Source organism: Schizosaccharomyces japonicus (genome assembly GCF_000149845.2).
Source record: "Schizosaccharomyces japonicus yFS275 unplaced genomic scaffold supercont5.1, whole genome shotgun sequence".
Classification (NCBI taxonomy): domain Eukaryota; kingdom Fungi; phylum Ascomycota; class Schizosaccharomycetes; order Schizosaccharomycetales; family Schizosaccharomycetaceae; genus Schizosaccharomyces; species Schizosaccharomyces japonicus.
Genome location: NW_011627860.1, coordinates 4,065,759 through 4,085,413, shown reverse-complemented (window position 1 = coordinate 4,085,413; position 19,655 = coordinate 4,065,759). Strand labels below are relative to the sequence as shown.

Genomic DNA, 19,655 nt, shown 5'->3' with positions numbered 1-19,655 from the left:
CAATGTCGCGAAGACAACGACTGTCTGAAGTTGAGGAGCAAGGTGTTGACGACTATGATGAAAATACAATCCGAATTCTCATAGCCTCGGACAATCACATAGGCTATGCTGAACGTGATCCAATTCGAGGAAATGACGCGATCCGTACCTTTAATGAGATTCTTGGAATTGCCAGAGAGCGAGAGGTTGTTTTTGAATCATGGATTCATAATCTAACAGATGAAAATAGGTTGACATGATCTTACTCGGAGGCGACTTGTTTCATGATAATAAACCGTCTAGGAAAGCATTGTATCAGACAATGAGAGCATTGCGATTAAACTGTCTTGGTGACAAACCTTGTGAGCTAGAGGTTTTGACTGATATGTCTATGATTACCGGAGACACAGCTGTGTGTAATATTAATTACCAGGATCCAAATATCAATGTCGCTATTCCTGTCTTTTCTATCCATGGAAACCATGATGATCCATCCGGAGAAGGGCATTACTGCGCTTTGGATATCTTGCAAGTCGCCGGGTTGCTGAATTACTTTGGCAGGGTTCCCGAAAACGACAATATTAGTATCGCACCTATCCTTCTACAGAAGGGCTACACGAAATTGGCACTGTATGGTCTGTCAAATGTTCGTGATGAAAGATTGTACCATACGTTCCGGGAAGGAAAGGTAAAATTTATGAGGCCAGACTTGTATCGGGATGAATGGTTTAATTTATTGACTGTTCATCAAAATCACTCTGCACACACTGACACTGGGTACCTACCTGAGAGCTTTATTCAAGACTTCTACGATTTTGTTTTGTGGGGTCATGAACATGAGTGTCTAATCGATGGTTCATATAATCCTACGCAAAAATTTACCGTTGTACAACCGGGTTCTTCCGTCGTCACCAGTCTATGTCAAGGTGAGACAGCGTTGAAGCATGTGGGTATTCTGAACATAAAGGGAAAAGAGTTCAACTTGGAAAAAATTCGGTTGCGAACGGTACGCCCGTTTGTCATGAAAGACGTCGTTCTTTCCGAAGTTCAATCGATCCCACCTATGGTCGATAATAAGTCACAGGTTTTGCAGTATTTAATTGGCGAGGTTGACAATGCCATTAAAGAAGCACAAGAACAGTGGCTACAAAGTCAGTCAGATATTCCTGAAAATGAGCGTGGAGAAGCTCCTTTACCACTGATTCGACTTCGCGTTGATTATTCTGGTGGGTACCAGACAGAGAATCCTCAAAGATTTTCTAATCGTTTCGTGGGACAAGTTGCGAACGTGAATGACATCGTTCATTTCTATCAGAAACGGCATTACAAACGTATGTACCTTTTGTTTTATACGCAAGCCTTAATAACCATTTTCAGGAACGGCCAAAGATAAGGCGCTGCTGGCAGCACCTGGTGAAGAAATTAAACTTGACTCTCTACGTGTTGAAACGCTCGTGAAACAGTATTTGGATACAAACAGATTGGAGTGTCTTCCTGAGCAGAAACTTGGTTATGCCGTCGCACAATATGTTGAGAAAGATGACAAGGATGCATTGAAAGAGTACGTCTTAGGACGAAAATCATTTTCAGTAATTCTAATTGTTGATAGCTTTGTCGAAAACTATGTGAAGAAGCAAGTGTCTGTGCTTGTACAGAAACGAGTTACGGAAGAAAATTTAGAAGATGAGGTGTGTTTTGAATTCATTGTGAATGAAGGAAGTTTCTAACTTGGCACAGATCAAACACATTATGGATGGCATGGGCAATTTGGCCCACATGAAGCGAAAAGGCAGTGTATGTTAAAACTATGATTATTAATGGTTATGGTTTCTGCTAACTAGATAATATAGCCTGAGGTTCCAACTTCAATGGATGAAAGGTCTGAACAACACGATCTTTTCAAAGATGCGCCTGCGCACGATGAAACTATGGAAGAAATGCCGTTGTTCCTTCCTTCTCAATCCCAAAGTATCTTTGAGACCGAGCATAACGATGTACATGAAGAACCCAAACAGCGTACTTCCACGCGGCAACGGAAGAATGCCGCTACAAAAGCAGCTGCACCAAACACAAGGTCTTCTACTACAACAAGTACTAAACGGAGAACACTTCCCTCTACAATGACAGGTACTCGACGAGGCCGGAGTGGCTCTAGAGCATCCCAACAATCAAAGTTGTCATTCGGAAAGTCCCAAACCAACACGAGGCAAAATGCGTCTTCGAGGAATCCGGAGGATGATGAGATTCTTGAACTCTAAACCGCATTCAAACTCTGTTAAGACATTGCTTTTCTAGAGAGCTAGTTTGAGTTGATAAAAAAAATACATAGATTATTATGAAACGGAAATAAGATAGAGAAGTTCAGGTTGAGTTACGAGTTGATAGTTTGTGAGCTAACAACAATTCCGACTACTGTACGACAATGTGTCGCTGTCACATGAAACATATGTTTGAAGTTTATCTTTAATAAAGCAAGTTCACTCGCTTATTTACATGTACGATAGATACTAAGAACAAAAAACCAAGTAATTTAGTCGCCAAGGTATATGTGTAGTTGATATAGCTTTTAGGTCAGCAAATTGTTGCTATGTTTAAGGGACTGGTCGTACAATCAAGAGACTTGAACGTTCCTGTGGTGTTTATTAACACATAATAGTCATCATAATAGTAAACATGTTTTTGCTGTACATAGTATAACACCTACTCGAGAGTTTAGCTAATGAAGAATTAAGTACTTCTAGAACTGTAACTTTACGTAATCCATTTAAACAGTATAAACTCCGATTTTACTACGTTTTAGATTAAACTGTAACAAGGGAACATGGTGGTTGTACTTCTTTTTCTAAATAAGACTTAACTTATAATTCGCAGGCTACTGTATACCGGCTTCCTAAATTAGGTTCATAATGTCGGACGGTAAGCTTAGCTTAGACGAACTTAGAATGATCAAGTGTGTAATCGTTATAATATATTTAGCTTGACCGATGCATTTTCAAAGTTTTAATGTCGCATTTAAACGCTATAATTACAGGAAATCGAATCAATGTCTCCCTTGTAGTATTGATTTACCGAGAAAAACTATTGACTAAGCCCCTAAAACTATTCAAGTAATGTCGTACACTATTCTGTTTTATTTTGCGTGCGACCCTTTTAACCCAAATAGACAGGTCACTCGTAAATGGAATGTGCCACGTCTTAATCAATTTCATTAACGTAATTGTAACAAACATGCTGCTGAAGCCAAAAGTTTAGAGTCTTTTATCGCTTCTATGGACTAAACTATCTCTTTTTCCGCTTCAGCAAGACTTACTCTGATTTGCATTACACAAAATTTAGACTTATTCGCTGTAAAAAAGGTAAAAAAACGTAATCTAAAGTTTAGCATGGATGTTCAAAATGAAGTAAATTATGATACTAAATAAAGTTTTCTGTTTGCTTAAATGATCGGTCGTTTGAGCGTAACAATATTCATCTAAACTAATCCATTGAACAAAAATAACCACAGCAAGATGTAACTCGAGAACAGGCGATAACGTAAACTAAAACGTTCATATAGGAGACAACTTACCAAACAACTATAGCCCAATATATTTGATCGTGTATAGCTATTTCAAATAACCGAAGCGCAAGTAGTTCGCTTAATTAACTCTATTTTATTGTCAATGCAACACCATGTAAGACACACAAATTGAGAAGATTTATCCGCTTTTGCGATACCGTTATGTCATCGGAAACGCGATTCTCTTGCGCTGACAAGGTTTGTCAGTTGAAGGGCAAGATTTTAAACTTGGAACTTGATCTGACGACTCCACAACGGAAGGTGTTTCCTCGTGTATTTGTTTGCGCTGCTTCTCATATCTGCTATCTGTATGACTTAGAAGAGGAAACTCTCTGCAAGACATATCGCGGACACAACGGACCTGTGACATGTTGCCAGGTTGAAAAGCTGACCGACCAGAAGCGGCATTTATTTACTGGTTCATGGGATAAAACCATCAAAAAATGGGACATCCGGACGGGGGAGTGTGTGGAAACACTCTTTGGTCATTCTGACTATGTTCGTTCGCTGTTGCTATTACAGGACCTTGGACTTCTTGTGTCCGGCTCTTCTAACGGGGAGTTATTCGTGTGGGATCTTAATCAGACACCAACAAAATGCCTGCACGTGTTGAAAGGACACACCCGTGGTGTCGAGTGCATCGTGCGTGAGCCTGGGTCTTGTGTCATTTGGACTTGCGGCGGCGAAAGCAGTATTCGCTGCTGGAGCATTAGTCGCGAGAGCGTCCAACCCATCGATGACGCTTTCTGGGGCCATCAATCCAATGTGTATAGTCTAGTCTTTGACACCATGAACGATGGAAGCGTGTGGACGGCCTCTGCTGATTCAACCGTTCGTGAGTGGTCTCTGTATCCCCAGCTTCGCGAAGAAACAAAGCTGGAACACAGTGAACATTGCACAGACGTTCTTCAATGGCCATGCTCTATTGTGGTGACCGCCTGCCGTGACGGTTCTATCCATCTATGGAATGGCAGCGGCGGAGAGTGCCTTCGTACATTACATGGTCACTCAGACAAGGTGACGAAGTTACTAAAATGGAAAAATTTGTTGCTTTCAGGCTCACTCGATACAACCATAGCCATTTGGGATGTTCCTCGTATTCTTGAGGGACGTTCAATTGTCAAACCTACTGATTCTAATTCCCAAAACGCCGACGACATACTTACCGCCGAGGAACTGGCCGAACTTGAAGAGCTCATGTCTGATGAATAAGATATCAGCCATAATGCTCTTTCGCATGTTGCATTTATGTTTCGTTTCTCTTTATTTCTCTTCGTAGTTAAGGTTTCGCTTAAAAACTTTAGGCGCGACTCCACAGCATGGAATAAATAATGATAACTTTTTAATCAGATTTTATTACGAAACTATTACCCGCAGCAAATATAAACAATAAATAAAGTCAATCTTGTTCGTCTCGCGTGTACACCTTGAGTGCGTCTCAAACCCATTTTTTGGTGGTGAGTTTTCACTAGAGGCTCGACGATACTAGTCAATTAAGTCCACACAAAAAACAACAAAAATGACAATAAAACAAAGAATAGTCAGCTTACGAGTTTTAGTAAATGCCTGAGAGCATTTTAACAGTGTGTACAACCTGCACTATGCTGTCCAATCATCTTTGCACCTTCTTCATGTGCCACACCATGTGACTGCTTTTTCGTGTTCAGAGGAACATAAAATGCACACTTGCCTTCTACTAACAACAATTCGGTTCTGTTCGGACAATAATTAATGTACTATATATGGTATGTCTTCTTTTTCAGAAGCAGCAGATGCAACGATGAAATTTAGGTATACGATGTAGGACGACCGCAACTCGTTCTGCATATGAGATAACCCAAATTATCCAATTGTTCCTACTGAGCATCTTTTTACTGCTTCTTTTATTGATGTGGTGTATTCCCTGTTTCTCAATACTGACCGTCTAGTTTGCTTGTTTGTTTGCTTGTAGTATAGTTTGGTGTATTTGCCTTGCAATTGTGAATGTTAGATTTTGAAGATGTTTTTTTGCGAACCGAGTAGTCTGTTTCGTGTTTGTTTACGCGTCGCGAGTTTCATTTAGGGTTTCTGTAGTGACAGTGTGGTTTAGGGAGCTGTAACGAGTTGAGGAAGTTGACCTATGTGGTGTCGGTTTATTTACTTGTGCGCTCCCCCAAACAGAAAGACACGGTTGTTGGGAATTCGCGTTTTTTACCGGTTGTGCTGTTGTTTTCAGGCTAATTTGACGTTTACGAGGAACATCCTGCTGGTACAGGATTTTACTTAACAATTTCTGTGCGGACGGGTCGTCGACGCGTTACTGCTCCAGGGTCTTTGTTCAGTGAACATTTGGTGATACAATAGGATTTAAAGAGTTAGAAGGAGACGGTGTTGTTCTACGTCGCCTAATGAGCATCTCTGATGGATCTTTGGGCTCAAAGCCTCAATTGAGAGCAGAAAACGAATCTGAACCCACGGATTTTCAAATCGGCGAGTTCAGAGCAGAAACTGCCAATTCTATGAAGGATGTTGATTTAGACGGGTCAGTACCGGCTCTTACAACTCCATTGGATGCTAACAAGAATGCTTTTTCTTATGTCGAAGGATCTATCGTTCGGCCTGTCGTCTCCAACACTTCTGTTAGCTCTGAAACCAGTGGTGCGTCCTTTAAAAGCCGGTTTTCTTGGCTACAGTCAGATGCTACGAACGCGTTTAAAAAGACCCCCAGCCCACCGGCAAGCGATGTTTCAGGCTCTCCCGAACAACCTTTCCAACAGCTTTGCGGTCTTGTGAAGAAAAGCAGGAGTGGTGAACAGATTGCGGACTTTGAGGAAAAGATTCTAGCACTACAAAGCAAGTTGACACAACGGACAGAAAAGGATAGCCCGGCGGCTAAATGTGTGGATTGGAATAATTGGGTTGAAGTATTTATTAACGATGACGGAGCACCAAGTACGGAGACCTTGTCTCAACTTATCAATGAGTGCAACGATGTCATTCCCTCACCTTTACGTGCTGTTTGTTGGGAATTGTTTCTTAATGTTCAAAAAAATGAATTGCTAACGCTGTACATTACTCTTGCACTTCAACGAAATTCACTTGATGTTGAACTTAGACGAACTATACGGTCTCAGCCCTTTCGTTCTCCCGTCGAACTTTTGCGCCAGGGAAATGCTTCCCGATTACGCGTTTCAAACGATAGTCTGCTTTCTGTGCTTCATGCATTTACACTATTTGACACTACTGTAGAATATGCTTTTGACAAGCTTCTGTGGATAACAACTGCCTTTCTCTGTTATCTTCCCGAAGCGAACAGTTTCCGTGCCCTCGTGTGCTTATTGCGGAAAAATGTTATGTCCGAGCTATTCACCGTCGATACTACATCCATTCAAAGCACCTTGTTTATGCAGGTCATGCAAGGCCTTGAGGACGCATGCCCTGAATTGGCCATTATTCTTTCTCGTTTATGTGTTACATCACTTGAAAAACACTTTGATTGCTATTGCTCTTGCTTCTCCGCCATTTTAAGCGTTACGGATTCTCTTCGATTGTTTGACTTACTGTGTATACACGGATTGCCATTTTTCGTTCGGCTTACGATCGCAGTGCTTATAAAAAACGCCGAACGAATTCTGCAAGTAAAGACAATCGAACAATTTAAGAAGTTTATGAACAGTGACATATATGGTGTCTATCGGACCAGCAGCCCCACTCGCTATTCGTTTTATGGCCGTAGTCCTGTGAGTATAGACGAATGGATACAGGATGCGTTGGCCTTGCAGATAGAGCCATTTAACCCAGAACGAAGAAACATTATTTATGATACGTTGCGGGCGAAGCGAGAACAATTAGAGAAAACTATTGCTACCCTGCGTACCGAAATCGATAAGTTTACAACAGATACCACTGAAGCCGCTGTTTCAACGAAACAGCTCCAAGGCGAACATGACTCTTTAGCTTCTCAACTTGAAGAGAAAGAGATGGAACACACTTCTATGGATGAGGAAACTGCTGCATTACAGACAGAACTGGATGAGCTGAAAGCAAAGTTTGAGGAAAGGCCCGCTGAATTGCGAAGAAAGTATGCGGAAGAATTAGAGATTATGAAGGGACGCAACGAGAAGTTTTCTGAGCAGAATGATTTACTCAAAGAACAAATTGATTATCTGACCTCAGAACTCGATAAAACACAAGCGGCACATAATGAGGTACGGAATGGTTTTTGGCTGCTAACTTTTACATTTTTTTTGATTCTAACAATAAACAGCTTAAAGAACGGTATGACAGTATTACTAAGAAATGGGAAGACTTATCCAAAATGTTCGGTAATGAAGCACGAACATCCCAGTGAATACGAGAATAATGAGAAGTCCTATACCTTCATTCCTTCATCTATGTTGTTTCTTAAATATTACCATTAATCCCCCCCTATGAAGTTTTCGTCTACGTTTTAATTACTGTATCATTCATCAAATTTTCATTCAAGTGAACTCTATAAAAGTATCTTTAAATTGTGGGAATTAAACCAGTTATAGGACAATATAACCCACGGTGAATATACCAATGTTTTAGTTCATCTCAATCTCAAGGCGATTAAGACTCTCAATCACATGAGAAGGCATTTTGTAATCGATCAGCGAGCTGTATATGATCAATTGACGTGCTTGGTGCCGATAGACTTCCAGTTTAGATTCCCGACCCAAACGCCCATAGGCTGAGTGACGATTTTTCAGATAAAGTTCCTTCAGACTTTCCATTGCAATTAAAACAAGCCCAGGAAGGTTTTGAAGGACAGCCTCGTGTAGAAAGCGAAGATCTTGAACTGTTTTCTTGATTGAAGCATAGTCACATTCAGACTCCAGCGGCAGAAATTCAAGTTTTTGTAAAGATGATAATGCAAGTTCGTAATTCTTCTGCGAAAATGATTGAAACGCAGAGACTGAAAGCATTAAAAGGTCCGTTGTCTCCCGATTTTTGTAGTCTATACGAGTGATAACGCCAGGATTACTGGCGTACATTTGAAGCATACTCTTTGCCAACATGACCGGCTTGTCGTCAAACGAACTATTTTGGGAAAAGCTAGAAAGCGTGTTGCCTAGCAGCCGGTTGACCACAGATACAACCGTGTTGTATTCCTCAGCAAGATGATAAAGAAGAATAGCATCAGTGATTTGATGCCGTTGTTCAGCTTTCATTGCTGAGCGACGAGTTATGTTCCTCAGAAAGCTGGTCTCGGTATCAAAGTAAGCCAGAGAACGATGTGTTTCCAGGAACGCTGGAATACGACTGCCATCCTCACGTGTATCACCCAAAAGACCTGCAAAATCACGAGTATACAGAATTAGGTCCGACAAACGTTTGTGAGCAACAGTTGTAAACTTTCCATCCAAACATATGGAAAGTAGATAGCAGGCAGCCAGCTTTGCGTCTTTTTTGTCAAACGTGTATGAATAATCTGTCAACAAGGACGGATAATCGAGAGAGAAAACATTGGGAGAAACTTCCTTTATAAAATGAGAAGCAGAACCCGTAGCATCATGATGCGTCCGAAGCAATCCATGTTGAGCACAGGCAATCGCCATTCCCGCAGCATCGGACGGAGAGTAGGAGTAAAGATAATCAATGGCTTTTTCAAAAAGACCACAGATCAGTAATACAAAAAAGTATATGCTTGGATTACAGCTTTTTTGTGAGAAATACTCAGCACCAAAACTTAAGATGGATTTTTGCACATCTGCCAAGGTGAAGCATTCGTGTGCTGCAACAGTAGGTTCGTTAAATTCACGAGAAAGCTTCAACTGCAGCCATAAGTAGTCTTCAGTGACGGAGCAAACATACGGAAGGGAACGCTTGGAAAGCTCGCAGCGGCCAATAATTTTGTAAAGTGCAAACTTGTACGGATCTGGGTTGACTGCATACCGTAAGAATTGGTTAAATTCAACATGCATTTTTTCACGAATGGGACGGGGCAAAATGTAATCGGGAGAACTGGCGTACGACTTCAGATAAGAAGGGAAGTTTCGAGCAAACTTCTCAAAGGCATCCTCATTCTCATTGACAAATGTAACTGCTTCGTCCAGATAACCAGAACGAATTAAATAGAACAATAAAGCCCACACGGGAGCATTGTTTACGATTTCCAAGTTTGCATCGATCCACTCCCCATTTCGCAAAAAACGAAGATTGATGTAGGCACGAATCTTGTTACGAACCGAAGGCACACCGCCCATTGCCGCAGCTTGTGAATTCTTTTCTACCTCTTTGTTCACCAAAGAGTAAAACTGTTTCTCAAGAAAACGAAGGGAGTTGTTAACAATCCGGCGTTTGTGTTGAATAGTGTTGAGTAAGTCAGTCTTCGTCTCGTTTGAGACGTCCGTTTTAGAAGCTTGCGTCGCAGCATTTTCAAGCACACCAATATCCTCTCCCGAGTTGGAGAGCATCAGTAAAGCCTTCCAACCGTCTACAAGAAGCTGAAACTTAGTTTCTTGACCGTATTTTTCGGCAACAGATGTAAAAATTCTGAGAACGGAGTAATCAGGGTCTTCTAATCGTTCATCAGAAGCCCGCAACAAAGCGGCTGCAAAAGCTTTTGAGCGTGCTGAGGAAGCATATAATGTATTTGTGACCTTGGATCGTTTCAAACTGGTTTGTTCTTCCAGAGGTGTGTCGGAAGACTTCATTACTTTCCACATCTCGCTAATGTATGTGTCAAATTCCTTTTGCGTTCCCAAAACAATGCTCTGCAACGATTGAAGAACGTTTTGTTCACGTTTATACTTCAAATAAACGTCAGCATCTGTAACCGACAGCTCTTCGTAATTGACGGTTCCATTGTTGAAGTTTATAGACTCGATTTTTTTTAATGTTTGCTCAGCATTCATGCCACTGCCAGCAAGCAGATAATGACTACAAGAACGTCAGAATCAGGGAAGGGAAAAGTACCATACATACGCTTTTGTATTTCCATCTTTTGAGGGAGTAATTGTCTGTAAGTAATAATTGGCACGTTTCTCCAATTCACCTAAATTGAACTGGAGACATGGCAAAATAGGATGCAACAGCTCACGTTCCAGTCGTTTGGAGTTGTGAGCAACCGCAGACAGCGAACGATCTGCGCTGTAAACTGCAGGATCAGCAGCAACCGTCATCGCACGAGCGTAGAGGACAAATTCCCGTATAGGTGTAGCTGAAATGAGAATTGAGTATAGTGAACAACGATGTGCTGCCGAAAACAAAGATAACGTATCTCGTTAGAATGCAGAAATAGCATAACAGAACGCGTTACATTATCAAAAATAGAATACCACATGACAACGTATTGCAGATAAAGCAAATAGTGAAATCCATTAGAGCACCGAATTAGCAAATAGCAGAGTCTGACGGATTCCAACGAACAAAATTAAGAAATAGAAACAGAAACAGAACTCGCAATCACAATACCCAAGATATATGAGCGGAGTTGCTCTTACATATTAGTAGAGAAATCCTTCTGCTCTTGTGAGCTTGTGCTCCGAGAACAAGCACATTCAATAGTAAATCCAACCAAAGACCACCTGTCGTAAATCACATACTGTGTTCGTTAGCAAGCAATCAATAAAAGTTGATTTTTCCATATACTTACTCTTCCACTGACCATTTATAGGCCTCAAACTCCCGGCTTTGTAATTCATTTCGACGTTGAAACCAACGATTTTCAAACCCATTTCCTCGGACAACTCCATCCCACATGTGTCCTGGGAGGATATCAAACCGATTCGGCGGTGCATAACCTTGATATGTGGAAGAAGGGCCTGTTGGTTTGTTTTTTAAAAACGATGCAGCAGGATCGTTCCAACGAGACCGCCTCCGAAGAGTCTCATTAAGCTCCTTATCATCAGCATAACGTGCTAGTGGAGCAGTCTTCATCTTTTCCAACTCTTCTTGAAGTCGTTGTTGTTCAGCAAGTTGAACTTCACCTTGTTGCTGTCGTTTTTTTTCCAATTCCTTCCGCCTCTCTTCTTCTAGCCGTTGACTCGCCTCTCTACGAATCAATTGTATATCCACTCGGCGTCCTGTAGCATCTCGGTATACTGTTTTCTGAGATTTCTGCAGCTCTTCTTCCGAAATGGCATTTAACCGTTGCTGCTCCAACAAACGTTCCCGACGTGTCTTCTCCGCAATTTCTTTTCCAGTAACGAGACCATATTTCGGTTTTGCATCTTGATCAGCCAAGTCTTCTGAAACTGCTGGTACAGAATTTGCAATTGCTCTTTCACCAACGGGTTTCCATCCGCCCAGCGGTTTAACGTCAATGCTCTCCGAAATCCGAACTGTATCGTTTGCTAATATGTCGTTCTGGACAGCGTTTCCGTATAGAAGAGCTTCTTTTTCCTGGGTGTTTTCTTCAGCAGCCCAAAGATCTGCAGAATCGTCGTCTTGAATCTCCAAATTCTCCCGGACCTTTTGCTTCTTCTTTCGTTTCTTTGAACCGCCGTCTTTCGTGAGATAACGCTTCGCAATGTACTCAGCTGTGGACATAATGGCTCTGGATAACTCTAAGCGTATCTGCGCCGGTTAACGTAGCCTCTACACATTACCTCAGATTGCTGGGGTAGGACATATTTTTTGCTAGTTAGACGCTATAATGAGTCAGTTAGGAGGAAATTCTTACAATCCTGTTAAAGAGGAGCCCATAGATCCAGAAAAACCAAGTTTAAACGGTGATTTACGTTCGGCGGCAAATCCTACTCCCCAGACTACCCGCTATTCGGATTTTCGACTCACATGGGTTCCCAGGACAGAAAGAGGAAATGCAAAACATCATATTATCAAGTTTCATTCCAACAAAACCATTAATCCTGCTCAGTCGTTCGTTCCTCCGATTAAGATGCAACGGAAGGATCCAAACGCGACACAAAACACACCGGCAGAACAGCCCCTTGTTGTTGAAGGACCTTCTTCATCAGCTCCTGCCGTAAATATTGCATCCATTGCTCCATACGGTGGAGCCCAGAATATGAAGCAAAATGCTTTCAAGCGGAAAACTCGACAAGTGGTCAAAGTAGATCCCCAAGCTCGCCGTCTGCAAGAAGAAGAGCTTTGCCCTTGGATTATGGAAGACTTTGACGGAAAAAATACCTGGGCTAGTACTATGGAAGGCGGGCAATCTTCGTCGTTTGTACTCTTTATGTTTTCTGTACGTTTTATATCACATGAGGGAAATGAGTTTGGTTACGACGACCTCAATTTACTAACTTTTGCGCATAGGAAAACGGATTCAAAGTAATTCCCGTGGATCGGTTTTACCGATTCAATCAGAAAAGTAACTTTCAAGCCTTGACAATCGATGAGGCTGAAGCAAAAGTAAGAACATATTTGTTTTTTTTTTGAACTAGAGTGGCAGTTTAATGGTACTAACATCCTTTTTCTTGCAGATGAATAAGAAGACTCCCATTCCCAGATGGTTTATGAAAAAGGAAGCACCTGGACCCGATGGAGATACTGGTCCAGCTGCTCCCATGTACAAGCTGAAAACCGTGCCGAACGCCAAGCCTGTTCATGAACCTGTATGTTTTGTACCGGCCTGAAACATTATACGAGACTAACTTTCCTATAGCGAGTTCCCGGCAGTGACGAAGAGCTTGATTTTGAAGAAGATTTCGCGGATGACGAAGACGTTCCTCTCATTGAAGGAAATGAAGAGGACAATAAGAAACTAGAAGTACGTGTGAAACGGCGCGTGTCTCTATTAATGGCTCTTTATTTTCTAACTATCTCGTGTAGGAAAAAATCAAGCGTGAAATGCTTACAGCAAATCTATTTGGTGAAGCAGACCCAGAAGTGGAATTGGAAGACCAAGATAGTAATCGCCCAATTTCCCGTGAGGGTAAGAAATTGCAGCGTTATTTGAAGCTTCTTGAGAAAAACAATGCCTATGAAAGTGACGATGAGGACGAGAATCCTTACGCCTCGGATGAAGAAAGTGACAGTGAGCAAGAAGTCGTTAAGGAGGAAGAAGAGATGCACAAAAAGGAAGAAAAAATGAAAAACAGATTCGGCTCTGGCACTCATCGTTCAGCTACAAGTCCTCCAGCATCTAAGCGCTTGGAACGTTCTGCCAGTGGATCAATGGTGCCGACAAAATCATCTACAACTGCTGATGGTCGCGGCTATGTTGTTCTGAAGATAGACAAAGGCAAGCCATCTCATACGGACAAATCGGCTGCTGCAGGTAAACCTAAGCGGCGGCGTATGGGCGAAGCAGAGGCTGCAGCTGAACCTTCGTCTATGAAGAAGTCTAAGTCCATGATGTCGCTTTCGGATGCGAACATCATCACAGAAGAAGAAGTTGTGAATGTGTTGAAGAATGGACCATTGACTGTGAAAGATCTTCTTCGTTTCTTTCAACAGAAACTCCGTTCAGATGCTCGTAACAAGCCTCTTATTCAAGAAATCATTAAGAAAGTTGCCCGTTTAGAAAACAAAGCACTTGTTCTGAAATAATGTGAAGGCTTTTAGAAGGCTAGTTACACTACTGTTCGTTTTTTCATTAAGTAACTCTGACCGTTCAAGTCCCTTACCCTTTAGGGCCTACCCTTAACAGCAGCTGCTTATCCCACAGCACCCTACACTATAATGTATTACACCTACTTACCATTTATGTTAACTTCCTGTTAGTTCTTCACCAAAATTCAAAAAATAATTATTCAGTTATCACAAAACAAAAATGATCATGTACGGGAATAATCAGATATCGTTAAACAAAAATACCGAGTTGTTTCATCAATTCAGTAGTTCGGTGGACGAAGGTGGATTCGTTGTTTTTCTTGGTATCGGCTCAAATGTGAATTGCTTACAAGACGGTAAGCACAACGGTTGCAATAACCAAAAGCAGACCGACCGAAGAGAATGCAGAAGCACGAGGAGCCGCAGAATGCTGAGACGACGTGGAGGCCGATGCGTAAACGCTGCTAACCGACGAAGAGACGTGAGATGCGCTTCCGGTGGCAGAAGAGGAGCCAGCAGATGAATGGGCGGAAGTCGAGGCCAAGATTGAGCCCGTTGCTTGAGTTTGACCAAGTGTAATTGTGGAATAGGATGAAGGATATGTAGTGCTCGACACGCTCGAAACAGTCGTGGCAGCCCCGAGGTAGTGACTGTACGAAGTCAATTTCGTCGCAGGATAGTACACTTGAGCCATTCCACTAGTGACAGTGAATGTGACAGAACCGTTGTTTCCAACGGTAACGTTCTTACCGCTAAAGATATCGGTAATGACGGTATTTTCATCAAAGTTCGAAACGGCAGAGTACACCTTGTTACCAGCACTTGAGCCAACATTCGTGTACATACCAAGAACATTGCCCTTTTGGACGATAGCATAAGTGCCGGGTGCGTTGTCGTAGGCAAGGTATTGGTATTGGTCCTTCAACCAGTTGTCATCGTCAGCTGATGCAAGCTTACGCAAAGCAATGGCCTTGCGTACTGTTTGGTAATAGGTAGAAGAGGTATTGTAACCATAAGTCCACAAGGCCTCACGGTTGTAAGGATCAGATGCACCGGAAAGATGTTGCTCTTGACCATAATAAAGAACGGGAATACCGTCCCACAGCATCAAGAACGCCAGACTTCCAACAGCACGTGCAGTGTCGTTGTTTTGACTGGCAAAACGAGGAAGATCATGATTTTCAAGGAATGTGATTAAAAGGGACATGTCGTAGCTGGAACAGTTGGAACGCATTTGGTAATCCAAATCATGTAATGCACCAAAACCGGCACCAGTCTGGTTGAAGGAGTAGAGCATACCAAGACGAGCAGGATAGTTTGTCATGCCTTGAAGATGTTCCAAGTACGGACATGCCGTCTTAGGAGTGTAATCAAAAACTTCACCAATAACAAAAGCACTAGCAGAGGTAGTGTATTGATCCAAAAAGGAAAGATTCATTTGCTTTACAGCATCCACACGATAGCCATCGACAGTGTAACGGTCAGTAGTTGCCTCAATCTGGTTGTACAAGTAGCTGCTCACAACGTCGGACTCGATATCCAAATCGGCAAGGTAGACGTTGTCATCACCGTTCCAGCAATCGGCGATTTGAGTTGTGTTTGTGAGATCGGTAAAGTTAACCATACAGAATTGATGGAAGTATTCTGAGCTATTGAATGGCTTCAAAGTCGAGTAATCGATATCAGCAGCGGGACCAGCAACGGCCATGGAATTGGCGATACTGTCAAACATAATGTACATGCCACGACTATGTACATCGGTGATCAAATTAACGAGGTCGTCTTCCGTGCCAAAATGGGAGTTTAAAGTCTCAAACTCCGTGTTCCAGTAACCGTGGTAAGCCTGGCCATCATCGCCATGCGTACCGTTTAAGTTTTTCATAATGGGGGAAATCCAAATGGCATCAAAACCCATGCCCTGGACATAATCCAGCTTGGATTGGATACCCTTCCAGGTACCACCGCAGTAAACCTTGTCAGCAGGGTCGCAGGAAGTGGACGAACCATCGTCCTCAACAGCGAACCGATCAGTAAGAAGCTGATAAATAACCCTACTACGCCAGCTGTCCTTAGAAGCAGCCTGGGCTGTGACGAAAAATAGAAATGCAGGAACAAGTTCCAGCACAGATAACAGCAGCATATTCTCAGTTTCTGAAAAGCCCTGTTACGGATTAAAAAATCAAAAAATGAAAAAAGGGTGATAAGATGCTTGTAAACGACAAGAGCGATAAAACGAGGGGGAGAGAAAAGATGAAAATGCACAAAAAACAAAAGAAGAATAGAAAAAGAAAATAAAACAAAAATAGGGAATAGGGAAATCGGACTTATGCAGTTGTAGAGATTCAATAATGTGCAACAAAAATAAGACGACTCCGTGCGCTCATGAAAGGAGGGTACTGTCTATGTCGATCACGATTAGTACGGAATAAACACAAACGTGTCGGCTAGTTTGCTAAAGAGTGTTTGCAAAGGGAGAGTGACTTTGGGGTAAAGGAAGATGATACGTGAGCTGGTGCGAACAGGCGATATTTAAGCTGTCGCGTTCGATGTATTTATAGCAACGCGGGACCCTATTGTTTACGTTTGTTTATTACTGTATCAACACACATGAAGGCTGATGTCGCAGCACTGATAGATTCGAGAGAGGCTCTGCATGACATATATGCGTTTCATTAACTGTTGGCATCGCGTTGTTGACTAATTGAACATTTCCTCCCGTTGATGCTCATCATCTACTTCTACGCCATGCACTTTCAATTTGGTTTCGCAAAGCCCCGTTTATGACATCATTTATCTGTCATTTGGATCTGCGCTGTTTTTTCTGGCAAGCGGAGTAATTTGACCCGCATGTTATTTAATGCGCCGCATGATTTGCGACAAGACTTGTAGATCCGTTCGCTTAGTTACGTGAGAAAACCTTATTTCAGGGAAACGGGAGTGCCGCTGTCTATATAAGTATTCACGGAATGGTTATCAAAACCGCTTACCGCGAGCTGCTGGCTACGACATTATTCGTACTTGGACATTTCGCAGTGTAGTGTAAAGAAACGGTCTTTTTTTTGCATTTCGATAAACAACACATTTCGACAATATCGACATACATGCTCCGTCCATCCTTTCGTCGTTCTTTTGTCCGTGGGCTACAAACGGCTTCTACGTGTAAATCTGCAGCAACTCCGTTGGTCACTCCTACGGCTTCGAGAACTGGATTCAACTTTGAGGGGTTGTTTGTGAATGAGATAGAACAGCGGAAACGCAACAACACATACCGTGTGCTGAGTAATGTTAATCACATTCTCGAGGGTGTCCCGGTTGCATACTCTAGGGACTACAACAAGGAGATCCAAATCTGGTGCAGTAATGACTACCTGTCCATGAACAGATGCAAGGCCATTGTGGATGCCATGCACAAGTGTCTTGATGAGTATGGTGCTAGCTCTACTGGAGCCCGAAACATTGGTGGACACAACCAAGTGTTTGTGGACCTCGAGAATCTCATGGCTGAGTTGCATGGAAAAGAGTCTGCACTTGTTTTCAACAGCGGTTACGTTGCCAACGATACCACGCTTACTACTTTGGGCCGTCGAATCCCCAACTGTGTTTTCATCAGTGACGAGCTGAATCATGCTTCTATGATTCATGGTATTCGCAACAGCCGTTGTGACAAGCTTGTGTATAAGCATAACAACATGGAGGATCTGGAGGCCAAGTTGGCTAGCTTACCTCTTAACCAACCAAAAGTGATTGCTTTTGAGTCGGTTTACAGTATGAATGGCAGTATCGCCCCTATTGAGCGTATCTGCACGCTTGCCGAAAAGTATGGCGCTATGACTTACTTGGACGAGGTGCATGCTGTCGGCATGTACGGTCCAGGAGGAGCGGGTATTGCAGCAGAGTTAGGTCTGGCGGATCGCGTAGATATCATTGTTGGTTCTCTTGCAAAGTCGTATGCGGCATTGGGGGGCTACATTGCCGGAAGCAAACATGTTATTGACTTTGTTCGCTCGTTTGCTCCTGGTTTTATCTATACCTCGAGTCTGTCGCCTCATGTTCTTGCTGGCGCAATTGCTTCGGTCAATTACTTGAGAAAGGATGACGGTGTTCGCAAGCAACACCGATCTGCAGTTCGACGCGTGAAGGACGCCTTGTCAAAGCGCCAAATTGCCGTTTTGTCAAACGACTCACACATTGTCCCTATCATGATTGGTAATCCTCGTATCGCCCAGCAAGTCAGTCGTGACTTGATTACTGAATACAACATCTACCTGCATAACATCAATTCGCCCACTGTCCCTGTCGGAACGGAGCGTCTTCGTGTGTCACCGACACCCTTGCACAACGATCAGAAGCTGGTGGACAATTTTGTTCAGGTTCTTGATACTCTGTGGACCAAGTACAACATTCCAAGAGTCAATGAGTGGAAGTCCAAGGGCTTTGATGTTGATCGTCCTTGCACGTTCGACTTGTGTTAGATGGGATATAATGAGGTTGGAAGACCGGTTTACGATACTCTTTACTTGCATATTGTCACTTTTGAAAAATGACTCCTAACCGAGTCTTGCTTCTTCTTGCACAATTTTGATAATGTTTATGATATTACCGATTTGTCGAACTTAAAAAGCACTTCTTTTAGCATAGTCATGACAAAATAATTCTGTAGCTAACCATTATAACTGCTCGTTTTATATTGTTGAACTGACAGTTATTATATTACTTATTTGCTATTAAAATCGCTTAAGCGAAACCTTAAATGATGGCGACTATTCAAATTGAACACTATGACGTCGAACATTAAAATAAACGGAAAGATTTGTGTTCGTTTTACAATTCATTTAGTGAAGCATCTCACTACAGACCAATCAGTAGTGTTACAAAAAACGCTTGTCAAGGATTCGACAGCTCCTTGAAGCATTCTTTGAGCATTGGGTCAATGCCTGCCTGCTCGTTATGTCAGTATCGTTTACACTCATTAACTCTTAACATTGACAGAAGCTGTAAACCGAATTGATGATAAGTAACTTTGAGAGAATTGCCTTCAAAAGCTGTCACAACGATCCTGCATTCTCGGTTTTCGTTAGAAAAGAAAAGTATATCTGAATATACAAAACTAGTGTGTAACGAAAATTTTCTAACAGTCGATCTCTTCAAATCATCGTCATATTTTCCTTAGTTTCCTTATGACTCATGCCCATCCTCTCCTTGATACTGTATCAATGCGCTAACTCAATCCATCAACTTGCAATAAATCGCTTTCCCCCTTCCCCTCCCGACCCTAATAATCGTTTGCGAAGTCACTTTTTTCCGGATGTCGATAGTTCCTTCTAGCGTCGTTTCCCATGCTAATAATTGACCCACGGAAGTGCACCATCCAATCCAGAAAAGCATTTGACGGGAAGCGACACTTTACAGCAATCCGGTCGAATTTCAAGAGACCCTCTCCAACCAGCCAGAGCCGCCAATACGACGATCTCTGGTTCGCATTCGATGGAGCAACCAAAGTGAGTCTCATTGGACGAAAAAGCCGTCCACCGTAGCACTATTAGCGCAGTATGTTACCTTAATAGAGCCCCTTTTTTCGCTTGCTGAATCCCCATCAATAAACTCCCTTGTAATTTCGTTAAGTGTTTTGATTGGATAAGCTTTTGCGGCAAAT

General features: G+C 42.4%; 8 protein-coding genes across 8 annotated transcripts; 5 read left to right on the top strand and 3 right to left on the bottom strand.

The window, feature by feature from the left end:
• Positions 1 to 2: 2 nt before the first annotated feature.
• On the top strand, positions 3 to 2,475 carry SJAG_05373 (Rad32 nuclease; the record flags this gene model as incomplete). The annotated part of the gene is made up of 6 exons (XM_011050664.1): positions 3 to 185; positions 230 to 1,310; positions 1,357 to 1,540; positions 1,589 to 1,667; positions 1,717 to 1,773; positions 1,830 to 2,475. The coding sequence occupies 6 exons, from the start codon at positions 3 to 5 to the stop codon at positions 2,235 to 2,237; spliced, it is 1,992 nt and encodes a 663-aa protein (XP_011048966.1). The 3' UTR covers positions 2,238 to 2,475.
• A 1,162-nt stretch (positions 2,476 to 3,637) lies between these two features.
• On the top strand, positions 3,638 to 4,970 carry SJAG_00091 (fungal protein). Its single transcript, XM_002171353.2, has one exon. It carries the CDS (start codon positions 3,701 to 3,703, stop codon positions 4,748 to 4,750), a length of 1,050 nt encoding a protein of 349 aa, XP_002171389.1. The 5' UTR covers positions 3,638 to 3,700; the 3' UTR covers positions 4,751 to 4,970.
• A 719-nt stretch (positions 4,971 to 5,689) lies between these two features.
• Positions 5,690 to 9,682, top strand: SJAG_00092 (GTPase activating protein). Its single transcript, XM_002171354.2, has 2 exons — positions 5,690 to 7,725; positions 7,785 to 9,682. Exons 1-2 carry the CDS (start codon positions 5,926 to 5,928, stop codon positions 7,866 to 7,868), a joined length of 1,884 nt encoding a protein of 627 aa, XP_002171390.2. The 5' UTR covers positions 5,690 to 5,925; the 3' UTR covers positions 7,869 to 9,682.
• Positions 7,985 to 10,757, bottom strand: SJAG_00093 (nucleoporin Nic96). The gene is made up of 2 exons (XM_002171355.2): positions 10,469 to 10,757; positions 7,985 to 10,423 (listed from the first exon to the last, which is right to left on the bottom strand). The coding sequence occupies exons 1-2, from the start codon at positions 10,663 to 10,665 to the stop codon at positions 8,086 to 8,088; spliced, it is 2,535 nt and encodes an 844-aa protein (XP_002171391.1). The 5' UTR covers positions 10,666 to 10,757; the 3' UTR covers positions 7,985 to 8,085.
• Positions 10,691 to 12,847, bottom strand: SJAG_00094 (complexed with Cdc5 protein Cwf26). Its single transcript, XM_002171356.2, has 2 exons — positions 11,139 to 12,847; positions 10,691 to 11,087 (listed from the first exon to the last, which is right to left on the bottom strand). Exons 1-2 carry the CDS (start codon positions 12,032 to 12,034, stop codon positions 11,081 to 11,083), a joined length of 903 nt encoding a protein of 300 aa, XP_002171392.1. The 5' UTR covers positions 12,035 to 12,847; the 3' UTR covers positions 10,691 to 11,080.
• On the top strand, positions 12,029 to 14,272 carry SJAG_00095 (transcription factor TFIIF complex alpha subunit Tfg1). Its single transcript, XM_002171357.2, has 5 exons — positions 12,029 to 12,692; positions 12,764 to 12,859; positions 12,931 to 13,062; positions 13,113 to 13,217; positions 13,280 to 14,272. The coding sequence occupies exons 1-5, from the start codon at positions 12,141 to 12,143 to the stop codon at positions 13,997 to 13,999; spliced, it is 1,605 nt and encodes a 534-aa protein (XP_002171393.2). The 5' UTR covers positions 12,029 to 12,140; the 3' UTR covers positions 14,000 to 14,272.
• Positions 14,163 to 16,756, bottom strand: SJAG_00096 (alpha-amylase). The gene has a single exon (XM_002171358.2). It carries the CDS (start codon positions 16,140 to 16,142, stop codon positions 14,349 to 14,351), a length of 1,794 nt encoding a protein of 597 aa, XP_002171394.1. The 5' UTR covers positions 16,143 to 16,756; the 3' UTR covers positions 14,163 to 14,348.
• Positions 16,757 to 16,940: 184 nt separating this feature from the next.
• Positions 16,941 to 18,723, top strand: SJAG_00097 (5-aminolevulinate synthase). The gene has a single exon (XM_002171359.2). The coding sequence runs from the start codon at positions 17,104 to 17,106 to the stop codon at positions 18,472 to 18,474; it is 1,371 nt and encodes a 456-aa protein (XP_002171395.1). The 5' UTR covers positions 16,941 to 17,103; the 3' UTR covers positions 18,475 to 18,723.
• Positions 18,724 to 19,655: the final 932 nt, after the last annotated feature.

What these genes read in the sequence shown, in the direction of transcription:
- SJAG_00091 (XM_002171353.2), top strand. Translation starts at nt 3,701, where the DNA reads ATGTCATCGGAAACGCGATTCTCTTGCGCTGACAAGGTTTGTCAGTTG.
- SJAG_00092 (XM_002171354.2), top strand. Translation starts at nt 5,926, where the DNA reads ATGAGCATCTCTGATGGATCTTTGGGCTCAAAGCCTCAATTGAGAGCA. An exon ending in CACAAGCGGCACATAATGAG is followed by an intron (nt 7,726 to 7,784) that starts GTACGGAATGGT and finishes AACAATAAACAG; the next exon opens with CTTAAAGAACGGTATGACAG.
- SJAG_00093 (XM_002171355.2), bottom strand. Translation starts at nt 10,665, where the DNA reads ATGACGGTTGCTGCTGATCCTGCAGTTTACAGCGCAGATCGTTCGCTG. An exon ending in AAAGATGGAAATACAAAAGC is followed by an intron (nt 10,424 to 10,468) that starts GTATGTATGGTA and finishes ACGTTCTTGTAG; the next exon opens with TCATTATCTGCTTGCTGGCA.
- SJAG_00094 (XM_002171356.2), bottom strand. Translation starts at nt 12,034, where the DNA reads ATGTCCACAGCTGAGTACATTGCGAAGCGTTATCTCACGAAAGACGGC.
- SJAG_00095 (XM_002171357.2), top strand. Translation starts at nt 12,141, where the DNA reads ATGAGTCAGTTAGGAGGAAATTCTTACAATCCTGTTAAAGAGGAGCCC. An exon ending in TTGTACTCTTTATGTTTTCT is followed by an intron (nt 12,693 to 12,763) that starts GTACGTTTTATA and finishes TTTTGCGCATAG; the next exon opens with GAAAACGGATTCAAAGTAAT. An exon ending in CCAAGCCTGTTCATGAACCT is followed by an intron (nt 13,063 to 13,112) that starts GTATGTTTTGTA and finishes ACTTTCCTATAG; the next exon opens with CGAGTTCCCGGCAGTGACGA.
- SJAG_00096 (XM_002171358.2), bottom strand. Translation starts at nt 16,142, where the DNA reads ATGCTGCTGTTATCTGTGCTGGAACTTGTTCCTGCATTTCTATTTTTC.
- SJAG_00097 (XM_002171359.2), top strand. Translation starts at nt 17,104, where the DNA reads ATGCTCCGTCCATCCTTTCGTCGTTCTTTTGTCCGTGGGCTACAAACG.